Source organism: Aureococcus anophagefferens, assembly GCF_000186865.1.
Source record: "Aureococcus anophagefferens unplaced genomic scaffold AURANscaffold_14, whole genome shotgun sequence".
In the NCBI taxonomy this organism is placed as follows: Eukaryota; class Pelagophyceae; order Pelagomonadales; family Pelagomonadaceae; genus Aureococcus; species Aureococcus anophagefferens.
In genome coordinates, this window is record NW_008705574.1 from 468166 (window position 1) to 479373 (window position 11208).

At 70.8% G+C, this 11208-nt stretch overlaps 1 protein-coding gene across 1 annotated transcript in view; it reads right to left on the reverse strand.

Moving 5' to 3' along the window:
• Positions 1 to 2034: 2034 nt before the first annotated feature.
• The window catches only part of AURANDRAFT_65363 (hypothetical protein), a gene marked incomplete at both ends in the record, with an annotated part of 11090 nt that continues 1916 nt past the window's right edge, over positions 2035 to 11208 (reverse strand). The window contains 6 exons of the mRNA XM_009040333.1: positions 2035 to 4800; positions 6532 to 7023; positions 7082 to 7316; positions 7358 to 8516; positions 8658 to 10284; positions 10796 to 10808. Of these exons, the coding sequence (XP_009038581.1) occupies positions 2035 to 4800; positions 6532 to 7023; positions 7082 to 7316; positions 7358 to 8516; positions 8658 to 10284; positions 10796 to 10808 (6292 nt within the window). The remainder of the gene's footprint in view (positions 4801 to 6531; positions 7024 to 7081; positions 7317 to 7357; positions 8517 to 8657; positions 10285 to 10795; positions 10809 to 11208) is intronic.

Here is an 11208-nt window from a genome sequence, read left to right on the forward strand (position 1 = left end):
TCGAGGATGCACGCGGAGCAGTCGCCGCCGTAGGACCAGCCGCAGTCGTCCGACACCGCGCCGCCGTAGATGGGCACGCCGTTGAGCGCGACGCCGATCTCGTAGGTCACGCAGCCCGGCCAGTCCGTCGTGGAAGTCGCGAGGATGGGATAGAGCGGGATGTCGAAGTCGTGGTCCTGCTCCGTGGCCTGCGTGCCGTCGCCCTCCTCGCCGACGGCGCCGCAGCCGTCCGTGCCGTCCTTGCCCGTGCACAGGTTGTAGTGGTTCGGGCAGCCGTTGGTCACGACGTTGCGCTTCGCGTAGGTGCCGGACGTGTCGATGGTCGCCGACGCGCCGCACTCGTCGCAGTAGACGTTCGTGGAGTCGTCGGAGCTCGAGTCGCCCGGCGCGCCCGCGGCGGAAGTGACGAGCAGGAGGAGCACGGCTGCCCGCTTTGGCATTCCAATGGCCGCCATCATTGGTCGCTGCGTTCCTCGATTCTATATCGGCCGATAAAAACTGCTCGGTTGAGTGCAACATCGACCCGACCACACGACCCGCGAGCCAAGCTGGGCGCCTGGGCGCCGAGTCTCGAGACCGCGCGCGCGACGAGCAGCGCACGGCGCGCGCGACGCTGAGCGCGCAGCCGAGCATGGCGTCGTCGACGTCGTCGGCGTTCAACGCCGAGTCGAAGCTCTTCCTCCTGCCCCAGGACATGCTGTCGCATGTGTGCGCGCTGTCTTCTCGCAACGACTTGCTCGCATTTCGAGGCACGTCGAGCGCGTGCCGGGACGCGGTCCGTCGCGCCGTCGACGGGCATGACATTGCGAGCTGCAACAGCTTCTTCCCAAGAATGACACGACAACAAGGGCGAGTTCTGGGGATTCCAATTCCCGAAGCGAAAGTGATCAAGGAGATCGAAGCGTTCACGAGCGTGTTTGGCGGAGGATGTCGCAAGCTGAACGCGCACTGCGCTTCTGCAGAGCTGTGCACCGCCTACCGCTCTATCATCGCTGCCAGCAAGGGTCGCCTAGACAACCTTAACCTCACTGGTACTTTTGTGACGGTGGACTTGCTTCTCGAATTTTGTCGAGGGTGTCCGCGGCTGACGAAGCTGAGCGCCAGATATTCTGTTCCACTGATCGAGGCGAACGTCATGGAAGCCGCGGTGAAGGTGGGCCTGATTTGTCCGCTGCTGGATCATGTGGCCCTTCCCGATTTGGAACGTAGTCCTGCCGAAACTTGGGCGATGAACTTTCCGAACCTCAAATGCCTTGAGTTTGGCGCCTTGAGATCGAAGGAGAGCCCAAACCAAGAGGATTGTGAGCGGATCAAGGAGTCCGTGGCGCGCTGTACGCAAGCCACCGAAGCCAATTTTTATATGTGCCGCGTGACACGGCCGTTGATCGAGTGCCTGTTGCGGACCCCGCTGCCTTCACGTCTGACAACGCTCTTGTTTCATATGGAGGCGCGCATCGATCCCGCCCTGATTCTCTTGGCGGTGCAAGGTTGCGATGCACTGCGGGAGTTATCGTTACCTGAGCTGTTCGCCGGCGATCGCCTTTTCTACGAGTCGCTCGCGAGGGCGCGACCGGAGCTCGAGCGCTTAGACTTGGGACTTGGCGCGCGACCGGCGTCTCCCTGGCACGCGCGCGCGCTCACTTTTCGCGCTCGTAGGCAATAGGGCAGACGATGCCTGCGTGAAGCTCGTGTGCGAAGGCTTCCGTCTGAAGCAACTCTCGCTGATGGGGATGCGGTCGCTCACGCCATCCGTCGTCGATCTCATTGTGGCGAGCCCGTCCTCGCAGACGCTCGAGGAGGCCAACCTCTCCTATCTGGATTTCTCGCGATCAGGTCCCTGCTTGCGCATGGTCACTGGCTGTGCCTCGCTTCGGCATCTCAAATGGATTGTCCTGGAAGCGGTCATCCTGGAAGAAAGCGTCGCCGATGCTGAAAATATCGAAGCTACCATAGACATACTCAAAGAGCGCGGCGGGAGCTACCGGTTCAAGTTTGAACCTCTATAGCACGAAGCCCCCATAACAACACTAAAGCCTAGCTCTTACCATCCCGCAGCCCCCGGAGCCGCGCCGCGAGGACCGTGCGCGCGTCGCCCTCGGCGCGCTTGACGCGCGTGTCGAGGCCGCGGTCGTCGCAGAGCTGGCGGAGCTCGCTGACCTTGAGCGCCGAGAACTCGTCGCGGTCGTCGCGGGGCTCGGCCGTCGCCGGCGGTGGCCGCGCCTTCGCGGCCTTGGCGGCCTTGACGATGACGGCCAATTCGCGCTTGAGGTACTCGGTCCGCGCGGCGTCGTCGTCGAGCTTCGCCCAGTCGAAGTAGGGCACGTGGAGCACGCGCCAGCCCAACGCCCGCAACAGCCGCATCTTGAAGCGCGTGCGGCCCGTGGGCACGCGCTTCGCGTTGCGGAAGTAGTGGCGTGGGCCGTCGAATTCGACGGCGACGCGCCACTTCAAAGGCAAGCAGAGCCACGTCCACGGACAACCCGTCGGGCAGTACCAATTCGTGCTCCACGTCCAGCCCCATGCCCTCCAAGCGCTCGGCGACCTCGACCTGGGCCCGGACGGCGACGCGTCGACGTCGGCCAGCGACGCGCGCAACAGCCCGACGAACGCCGGCGGCGCGCGCGCGATCTCCGCCACGAGCCCGCCCATGGTCGTGCCGCGCCGCGCGCCGTACTTGGCGTGGAGCACGACCTGCTGGAGCTGGCGCAGCTCCTCCAAATTGAAGCGCGAGCCGTCGAGCGCGCCGGGGTCCGGCGATTCCCGCGCCTCCTTGACGATGGCCCGCCACAGCAGCAGCAGCAGATCGCCGTCCACGTGGTCCGCGCAGGCGTAGGCCCAGGCCAAATTCGCCAGCTCCTGGGGCGTGAAGCCCGCGGCCTTCAAGTCGCCGCCGTGCTTCGCGCCCAGCTTGAGGATCGCCGCCGCGAAGGCGTCGTACAACCCGGGCGCCGGCACCGCGGCCTTGGCGAAGGCCCAGACCGTGTTCGCCACCTCCTGGGGGTTGAACTCGAAGGCCCGCCGCGCGCCGCCGCTCGGCCGCGCGATCTCGTCGGCGACGGCCTCGAAGACCTCGGGGCAGTACAGTTCCGCCGTCGCGTACGCCCAGACCAGATTCGCCAACCCCTGGGGCCGGAACTCCGCGACGCGCAGCGACACCTGCAGGCCCAACGCCTCGAACAAGGCCTCGTTGCCGTCGGACGCGCCCGCCGAGGCGTAGGCCCATGCTAAATTCGACAGGCCCTGGTTGTTGAAGTCGCGGAGCCGGTGGTCCGCCGAGTCCGCCAAGGCGTCGAAGAGGACCCGGTGCTTCGTCGGCCGGTCGCCGGGCAGCGCCTTGTGGGCCGTCGCGTAGGCCCAGGCCGTGTTCGCGAGTTCTTGCGGCTTGAACTCGTCCGCGCGGCGCGCGACCTCGCGCGCGACGGCGTCGAAGAGGTCCGGCCGCGCGTGGCCCGCCGTCGCGTAGGCCCAGACCGTGTTCGCGAGGTTCTGGGCGATGAAGCGGTCCACGCGCGGCATGGCCGACGCGGCGATGGCGTCGAACAGTGCGGGGTGGTCCCGCCCCGCCGTCGCGTAGGCCCAGGCCGTGTTGCCGAGCTCCTGCGCGTTGAACTCGTCGACCCTTCGCACGGCCGACCGGCCGACGGCCGCGAAGAGCGCGTCGACGGCGTCGGGCGAGCCGCAGCCGCTCTTCGCGAAGGCCCAGCAGATGTTGGCCAGGTTCTGGGGCTGGGTCGCCGGCGCGTCCATGATCCGCGCGGCTTCCGCCGCGGCGCCGTCCCAGAACCGCGGCGTCGCCTCGAACCCGGCCGTCGCCATGGCCCAGCAGACGTTGGCGAGCTCCTGGGGCTTGAAGCCGTCGAGAGGTTCTCCATCGGGCCCGTAAGCCCCCCCGCCGAAGCGCAGGCACGCCTCGTCGCAGAGCTCGGCGAACATCGCGCGCGCCAAGCGGCACGCGGCGTCCTCGCCGTTCTTCGGCGCGCTCCCGACGGCGGGCCCGAGCCGCTTCGCGAAGGCCCAGGCCGTGTTCGCCAGCTCCTGGGCGCTGAAGCGGCTCAGCCGCGGCGTCGCCGACGCCGCCAACGCCGCGAAGAGCTCGGGCTCGTCGAGATTCGCCGTCGCGAACGCCCAGGCGACGTTCGCCAGTTCCTGGGCTTTAAACTCGTCCGCGCGGTGCCGCGCGCCGTTGGCGATGGCGCGCAGGCACGCCGTCGACGTGTCGCGGATCGCCAGCTCCTGGCCGTCGCGCCGCCGCCGCGCCTCGAGCACCGCCGCGTTCTCGCCGCGCGCCGGCCGCCTCAACTTGGCCGCGCCCCACGCCGCGTTCGCCATGGCCCGCGCGTCCCAGGCGGCGCCGTTGGCCTCGAGGCGCAATCGCGTCGTCGACAGGAGGCTCGCGACGCGCGGCGCGTCGGCGACGTAGCCCGCGCGCGGCTGCTTCTTCGCGAGCCAGTTTAAGGCCGTCGCGTAGTTGACCTCGGAAAAGTCGCCGCCGCGCATCTCGAAGAGGTCGAGGATCTGGCCGTGCGTGCCGTCCTGCCGCGCGATCTGCCGGTTGAGCATGATGGCCACCTTGCTCGGCGACCCGACGCGCCCGCCGCCGCGGCCGCCGCCGCGCCCGCGGCCGCCGCGGCCGCCGCGGCCGCCGCGGCCGCCGCGCCCGCGGCCCTCGGCGCGCAGCGCGAGGTTTTGGCGCAGCGGTCCCGCGCATCGAAACCCATCGGCGACCCAAAAGACTAGCAGGCAGGCGACGATGGAACGCGCCATGCGCGCGAACGTCGCTACCATAGCCACTGCAAGTGGCTGCAACCGAGGCACCATTCGATGATGCAGTTCGGCATGGGCAGCTTTTTCATCGTACTCATCGGCCGTCCGCTCGGTATGCTGCGCTGAGCGCGGCTAACAAAAACGCTGCGAAAAACACCGCTACGACAAAAAACGATGGCCGACCTCGACCGCGACGCCGCCCTGCTGCGCAGGCGCGACGCAGCTCTCACCAAAAACGAGCGCATCAACGCGCAGGGCGTCGCCGTCGACGCGCGGTCGCGGACGCCGCTGGGCCTCGTCGTCGCGCGCGTCGTCGGCTTCGAGGGCGGCGGCGGCGGGACGCGGCGCGCGCGGCTCCGCGTCGCGCGCGGCGCGGCGGTCTACGGCGGCGGCGCGCGGACGACGCGCGCGGTCCGCGCCGACGGCGCCGCGACGGGCCTCGGCCGCGCCGTCGCGCTCCTGCGGCGCAGCAAGTCGCGCGACGCGCCGGGCCGCTTTTCCTGGAACCAGGAGTTCCACTTCGCGGCCGTCCCGACTCGCGACGCGGACCTCGCGCTCGAGGTCCTCGACGAGAAGGACGGCGTCGTGGGGTCCGCGCGCGTGCCGCTCGCGGACCTCGCGCAGACCGCGGAGCAGCGCACGTTGATACTTCGAGGCACGGACGCGGTCTTCCTCGAGGTCCGCTTCGAGTACTCCAAGTCCGTCGCCGTCCTTCGCCAGCTCGCGCGCCTCGGCGTCGGCCTCCGGAAGTCGGAGCGCGAGGCCCTCGCCAACGACGCCGCGTTCCTCGCCAAGCCGGAGGCCGGCGCGCCCGAGCCGGCGAAGCCCAAGGTCGAGAAGGTCGAGCGGCGGCCGCGGACGCCCGAGGAGCTCTCGAAGGTCGCGCTGCGGAACTTGTTGCGCGCGCCGGCGACCGTCAAGTCGCACGCCGACGCGCTGCTGTACAAGCGGCGCACCCTCGAGGCGCTCGTCGCGGAGAACGCCGCGTTCGTCAAGGAGGCGCGCGCGCAGGAGGTCCTCGACCGCGTCGCCGGCGTCGCGCTCCCGCGCGACAAGGACGACGCCGGCGCGTTCTCGACCTGGCTCTTCGGGGCGTCGGAAACCTGGCGCCCGCTCGCGCGCCTCGACATCGACGCGGTGCGCGTGCCGAACCTCGGCGAGGACCGGTCCTACCGCGTCGCCGCCGTGTTGACGCGCAAGGACGACCGGGCGTCGACGAAGCGCCTCAAGGCCTATCTCGAAACGCACGGCGCCTCGGACGTGCTCGCCGTGTCGCGGACGCTGTCGGCGGCGGACCTCGCGGCGTCCGCGGCCGTGGCCCTCGCCCTGGCGCCCGTCGCGACGACGCGCGGCTCCGTCGTGCTCGACCTGCTGTCCAGCGACGACGGCGCCAACTGGCGCCGCGACGCGCGGGCGGAGCTCGAGCTCGGCGCGCTCGCGAGCCAGCGGCGCGAGCGCCTCGCCCGGACCCTCGCGGCCGTCGCGTCCTCGGACCACGGCGCCGTGGCGTCGTACTGGGGCGGCGCCGGCGGCGGCGCGGCGGCCTCGTCCATGGAAATCGTCGCGCAGCTCCGGCGGTCGAAGCTCGAGCCCCTGCTGAAGCGCGGCCGCGAGCTCGCCGCTCTGCGGACGCGCGTCGAGAAGGACCTCGGCCGCGTGGCCCTCGGGGACCCGCCCCTCGAGAAGCTCGACGACCTCGCCCTGCCCGACTAAGTTCTCTAGGCCGTGTCCACTCGCCCTGCCGACTGAAAACTAGGCGGTCTCTACGCTCGCGATGCTGCCCCTCTCGTGGTCGTTGATGGCGACCGTGGCCTTGAGCGCGTTCGCGATCGTGTAGTAGAGCACCGCGGCGAAGAAGGGGTAGTGCTTCTGGAGGTAGTAGGCGCGGGACGCGTGCGAGTCGAGGTGCGTCGAGAGGTTGTTGAGCGACGACTGGATGCTCGCGAGGGACCGCCGGTCGACCTGGCTCCGCCGCTGCGTGCCGGCGCGCTTCATCGGCGGCCGCCGGCCGGCCGCGGGCATGGCGACGCCGGCGCCCGCGGGCGGGGCGGCGCCCGTCGCGACGGAGCCCTCGACGTCGCCGGAGAGCGCGCGCATGCGCCGGTCCCAGATCGACGCGCAGGCGAGGTGCGCGAGCTTGAGCACGAGGAAGACGAGCGCGAGCCCCGTGAGGATGTTGCGATGCTTGCGGGGGGACGCGTCGGGCGCGACGACGGGCCGCCCGACGTCGATGGCGTCGAACGCGACGGCCGAGAAGACCTAGGGGTCATCGCCGTGGGAAGTCCCCCGAAAGCGCGCTCCGGGACGCCGCACGGACCGCGAGCGTCGCGACGACCTCGGAGAGGCAGTTGTTGATCGCGAGCATGCGCCACGTGCTCCGGAGCTCGCGCTCGAACTCCTTGCCCTTCTTGCAGGACCGGCACAGGTAGTGCTGCTCGAACTGGCCCTTGACGTCGCCGTCGCGGAACGTGATGTTCACGAACTGCCACGCGAGCAACCCGAAGAAGTAGGGCCGCGGGTACTCGACGGAGATGAAGATGATGTTGAAGAACCTACGGAGCAACGCCGGTGACGATCTTCCATCGTCGCGGACGCTGCGAAGCGCATGTCGAAGGCGAACATGTTGGGAAACGTGAGCACGTCGTTCACGTCCTCGTCGTCGTGGCCGCCGAGGGCCACGTCCGCCAACCGCTTGACGACCTGCAATAAGATCGTCGACGAGCCCCAGTAGACGCTCAGGAAGACCCAGAAGTTCGTGTCCGACGTCGTGAGGTTGTACAGCAGGAGGTCGCCCATGAACAGCGGCATGATCTGGTTGATCCACAGGCACAGCGCGAGCTGCGCCGCGGAGACGCCGTAGCCGGGCGTCGCGCTGCCCGCGCCCGCGCAGGCCGCGACGACGACGCCGCAGCCCAGCACGACCGCCGCGGCGCCGACGCAGCCGCCGATCCAGCCCGGCGCGCCGCACCGCGGCTCCTCGAACGTGCCGAGCTGCACCTGGAGGTGGCAGAGGTGGAGCGCGATGAGGCACACGAGCACGACCGCGGCCCCAGCGTCGGCCTTCGTCGCGACGTTGCCGAGGCGCCGCCGCCGCTCGCGGCCCGCGGTAATCGGGAAGAAGCCGAAGAGCAGGCCGTAGTAGCAGAACGCGTACGCGTTCACCGCCGCGGGCGTCCGCTCGTACTCCGCGACGAGCTTGAGCGCCGTGATCGCCGCGACCGTCCCCGCGGCGCCGGCGACGACGCCGGGGCTCGCGATGCGCTCCTTGGGGAAGAAGAACTGCCAGAGCCACAGATTCATGACGACGTCCGCGGGCGCGGACACGAGGACCGCGAGCTCCTGGGCGTCGGCGCGGTAGGCGGCGAGCACGACGACGCAGACCGCGCAGGACGTGATGTGCTTCGCGAAGCGCGTGCAGAAGTCGCGGACCGCGGACCGGAGCTGGATCGCGTTCCGTTCCGCGTACCGTCGCGCGGCCCAGGCGCAGCGGCGGCCGAGCGACGCGAGCCGGCCGCAGGCGCCGCCGCGCGCGGCCTCGGGGTCCGCGAAGAGGCTCGTCGGCCGCTCGCTGAAGGACGTGGGTCGCGCCGACGCGGCCGTGCCCCGCCGCGGCGCCGCGCCGAAGCGCACGCTCGACGCCGGCGGCTCGACGTCCTCGGCGACCTCGGCGTCCTCGACGTCCTCGGCGTCGCGGCGTAAAGGCGACACCGTCGGCAGCTCCGTCATGCTTGGGTCGGTCTGCACGTGCAGACCTATGAGAGGCAGCCCGTTGGCTCCATCGTGGAGCCGAAGACGTTGCCGAAGACATCAACGACCTCAAGCCACATTTTTTACGAGGTGATCTGGTACTGGTAGGGGCGAAGTTCATTACGCGTGCACGTGGCCGTGGTGACCGACGTGGCGCGCGTGCGTGCGGTGCCCGCCCTGGACGTGCGCGGCGATGCGCTCGGCGAAGGGCAGCGCGAGGCGGGCGTCGACCTGGGCCCAGCGCCAGGGCGGGGTCCCGACCTTGCCCGGCGGGTAGGGCTCGGCGCCCCGGAGCCACGCGCGCGCCGCCGGCGCGAGGCTGTGGGTCTCGATCTTGTTGAGGGTGTCGGCCACGGCGCCGCAGAGGGGCGTCGCGAGGTCGCCCTCGACGACGGCCGCCGGGTCGTCCACGGGCGCGCCCGAGTCGTCGTAGAGGCCCAGCACGGCCAGGTGCTCCGCGAAGAGGGCGTCCATGTGCCCCCGCGCGGCCGAGACGTGCTTGCCGTTGTCCTCGACGACGTGCTCGCTGCCGTGGACCCAGGCCTGGTTCGCCGACGACGCCGCGTGGGGCACGTGGACCGTGAACGCGTCCGGCGCGACGCGGAACGAGTAGTTCGCGCCGCGCAGCGACGCGATCCACTCGATCTTGTTCTTGCCGTAGCCCTCGTAGCGCTCGTCGAAGCGCGGCACGTGGCTCGTCTCGCCCGGCACGCGGCTCGTCTCGAGGCAGCGCGGCACGGCCACGAAGGGCTCGAAGTGGTTGCTGAGGAAGCAGGGCAGCGCCATCGCCGGCTTGGCGGGCCCGTCGCTCGCGGCGTCGCCCGACGCGAGCCACGCGTCGAAGCGCGTCGAGCCGTGGTGGTGGAAGGGCTCGCAGTGGCCGTGGAGCCGCGACGCCGGCCCGCGGCGCTTCCGGTGCGGGGCCGCCGGCGCGGGCACGACGTCGCCGCGCGCGATCTTCTTCCGGTCCGCGTCCGTGACCAAGGCGGGCTGCTTCGCGGTCTTCGTGCAGCCGCGGCCGGGGCGGCACTTGCCGACGACGAACTTCTCGACGTGCTTGAGCGCGCGGCGCGCGTCGGCCTCGCCCGCCGCGAGCGCGCGGCGGGGGCCCCCGTCGACGGCGTCGCCCTCCCAGAGGTGGAGCGTCGGCGGCGTCCACCGCGGCGGCGGCGGCAGCCCGACCGCCGTGCCGTTGGCGAGGCAGCGCACGAGGCCCCGCTTCGTCAGCGGGATGCGCCGCGCGAGCTCGGCGTGCTCCTCGTCCGCGTGGCCGGGCAGGAACTCGTGGGGCTGGAACGCGAACGCGGGGACGACCAAAGCCGTCCGCGGCCCGAAGGACGACCGGGCGATGGCCTGCTCGAGGAAGAACCGCGCGTAGGCCCCGGGCCAGAAGTCGGCGTCCAGCAGGAAGATCCAGGGCGTCGTCGCCTTGGACCAGGCCAGGTTCCGCAGCCGGTTCACGGGGTACTTGTCCTCGGGCTTGCTCACGACGACGGACACGCGGACCTCCGGGCAGGCGGCCATGATGCGCTTCGCGTCCCGCTTGACGGCGCTCGGGTCCTCGTGCTTCACCATCATGCCCAGGCTCAGGGGCCCCTTCCAGCGCTCGCAAATGTGGCCCACGTTCCAGAGGCGGTCCAGCGTCGACTGCGTCACGATGGTCACGTTGCCGTTGGCCGTCGTCGACGGCGCGTCGGGCTCGCAGCCCGGCGGCACGCCGCCGAGCGCCGCGCTCAGCGCGGCCGCGAGGACCGCGGCAGTCCGAAGCGTCATCTCGGATGGGCTGCGGCGTCGTCGTCCATCCTCAATTAATTCGCCACAAGCATGCGAGGTCTCATTGAACTACCTCTTGAAAGGGTCAATAATATTATTGAACATGCTCATGCATTCCTCATCGATGGGCTGGGCCTGAGGCAATGCGCGAGCCGCCGCTGCCCTGGGTTGCAATACTCGGCGCGGCGGTCGCATCGCCGCCGCCAGCGCCGGCGTTTAACGCCACAGCCGCCTTCGCGCGCTTCCTGGCGGTCGAGACATGGTGGTTGGGCCAGGGCGCGGTCCCGGCGCCGCCCTGGTGGACCGTGACCGCGTTCGGCAACCTGTCGGCGCGCGCCGCGCCGACGCTAGACGTGGACACCGCGCCGACGCCAGACGTGGACGCGCTCGACCACGGCAACAGCAAGGACGTCCGGCGCGCCGCGGCGCGCGACGGCGCCGGCGGGGAGGCACCGGTCGTCGTCAAGCGGCCGCGCGGCGCCACGCACGCGCGCTTCTCGGAGACCTACACGGAGCTCTTGTACCTGGAATATTTGCGGGGGCTCCCGGGGATCCCCGCGCTCCACGGCGGCTGGTTCGAGGACGTACCGCCGTCGGCCGAGCTTCGCCACGACCCGAATCATCGGCGGCGGCCGTCGCGGAGGACGAACAGGACGACCGCGCGCGTCGCGTACGTCGTCGGCGACGCGGGCGCGGTGCTGGGGACCGCCCGGGGCCGCGCGGCGCACGACGAATGGGTCCGCTCGACGCCGCTCGACGCCGCGCGCGCGTGGCTGCGCCTCGGCCGATCGTTCGCCGAGGTCGGGGGCTTCCTCCTCGCGGACTTCAAGCCCGGCCAGTTCGCCGTCGACGGCGCGACGGTCGCGCTCGTCGACGCGCCGCGGCCCCGGAGCGGCCCCGTCGCCGACTACCTGCGGCGTCAGG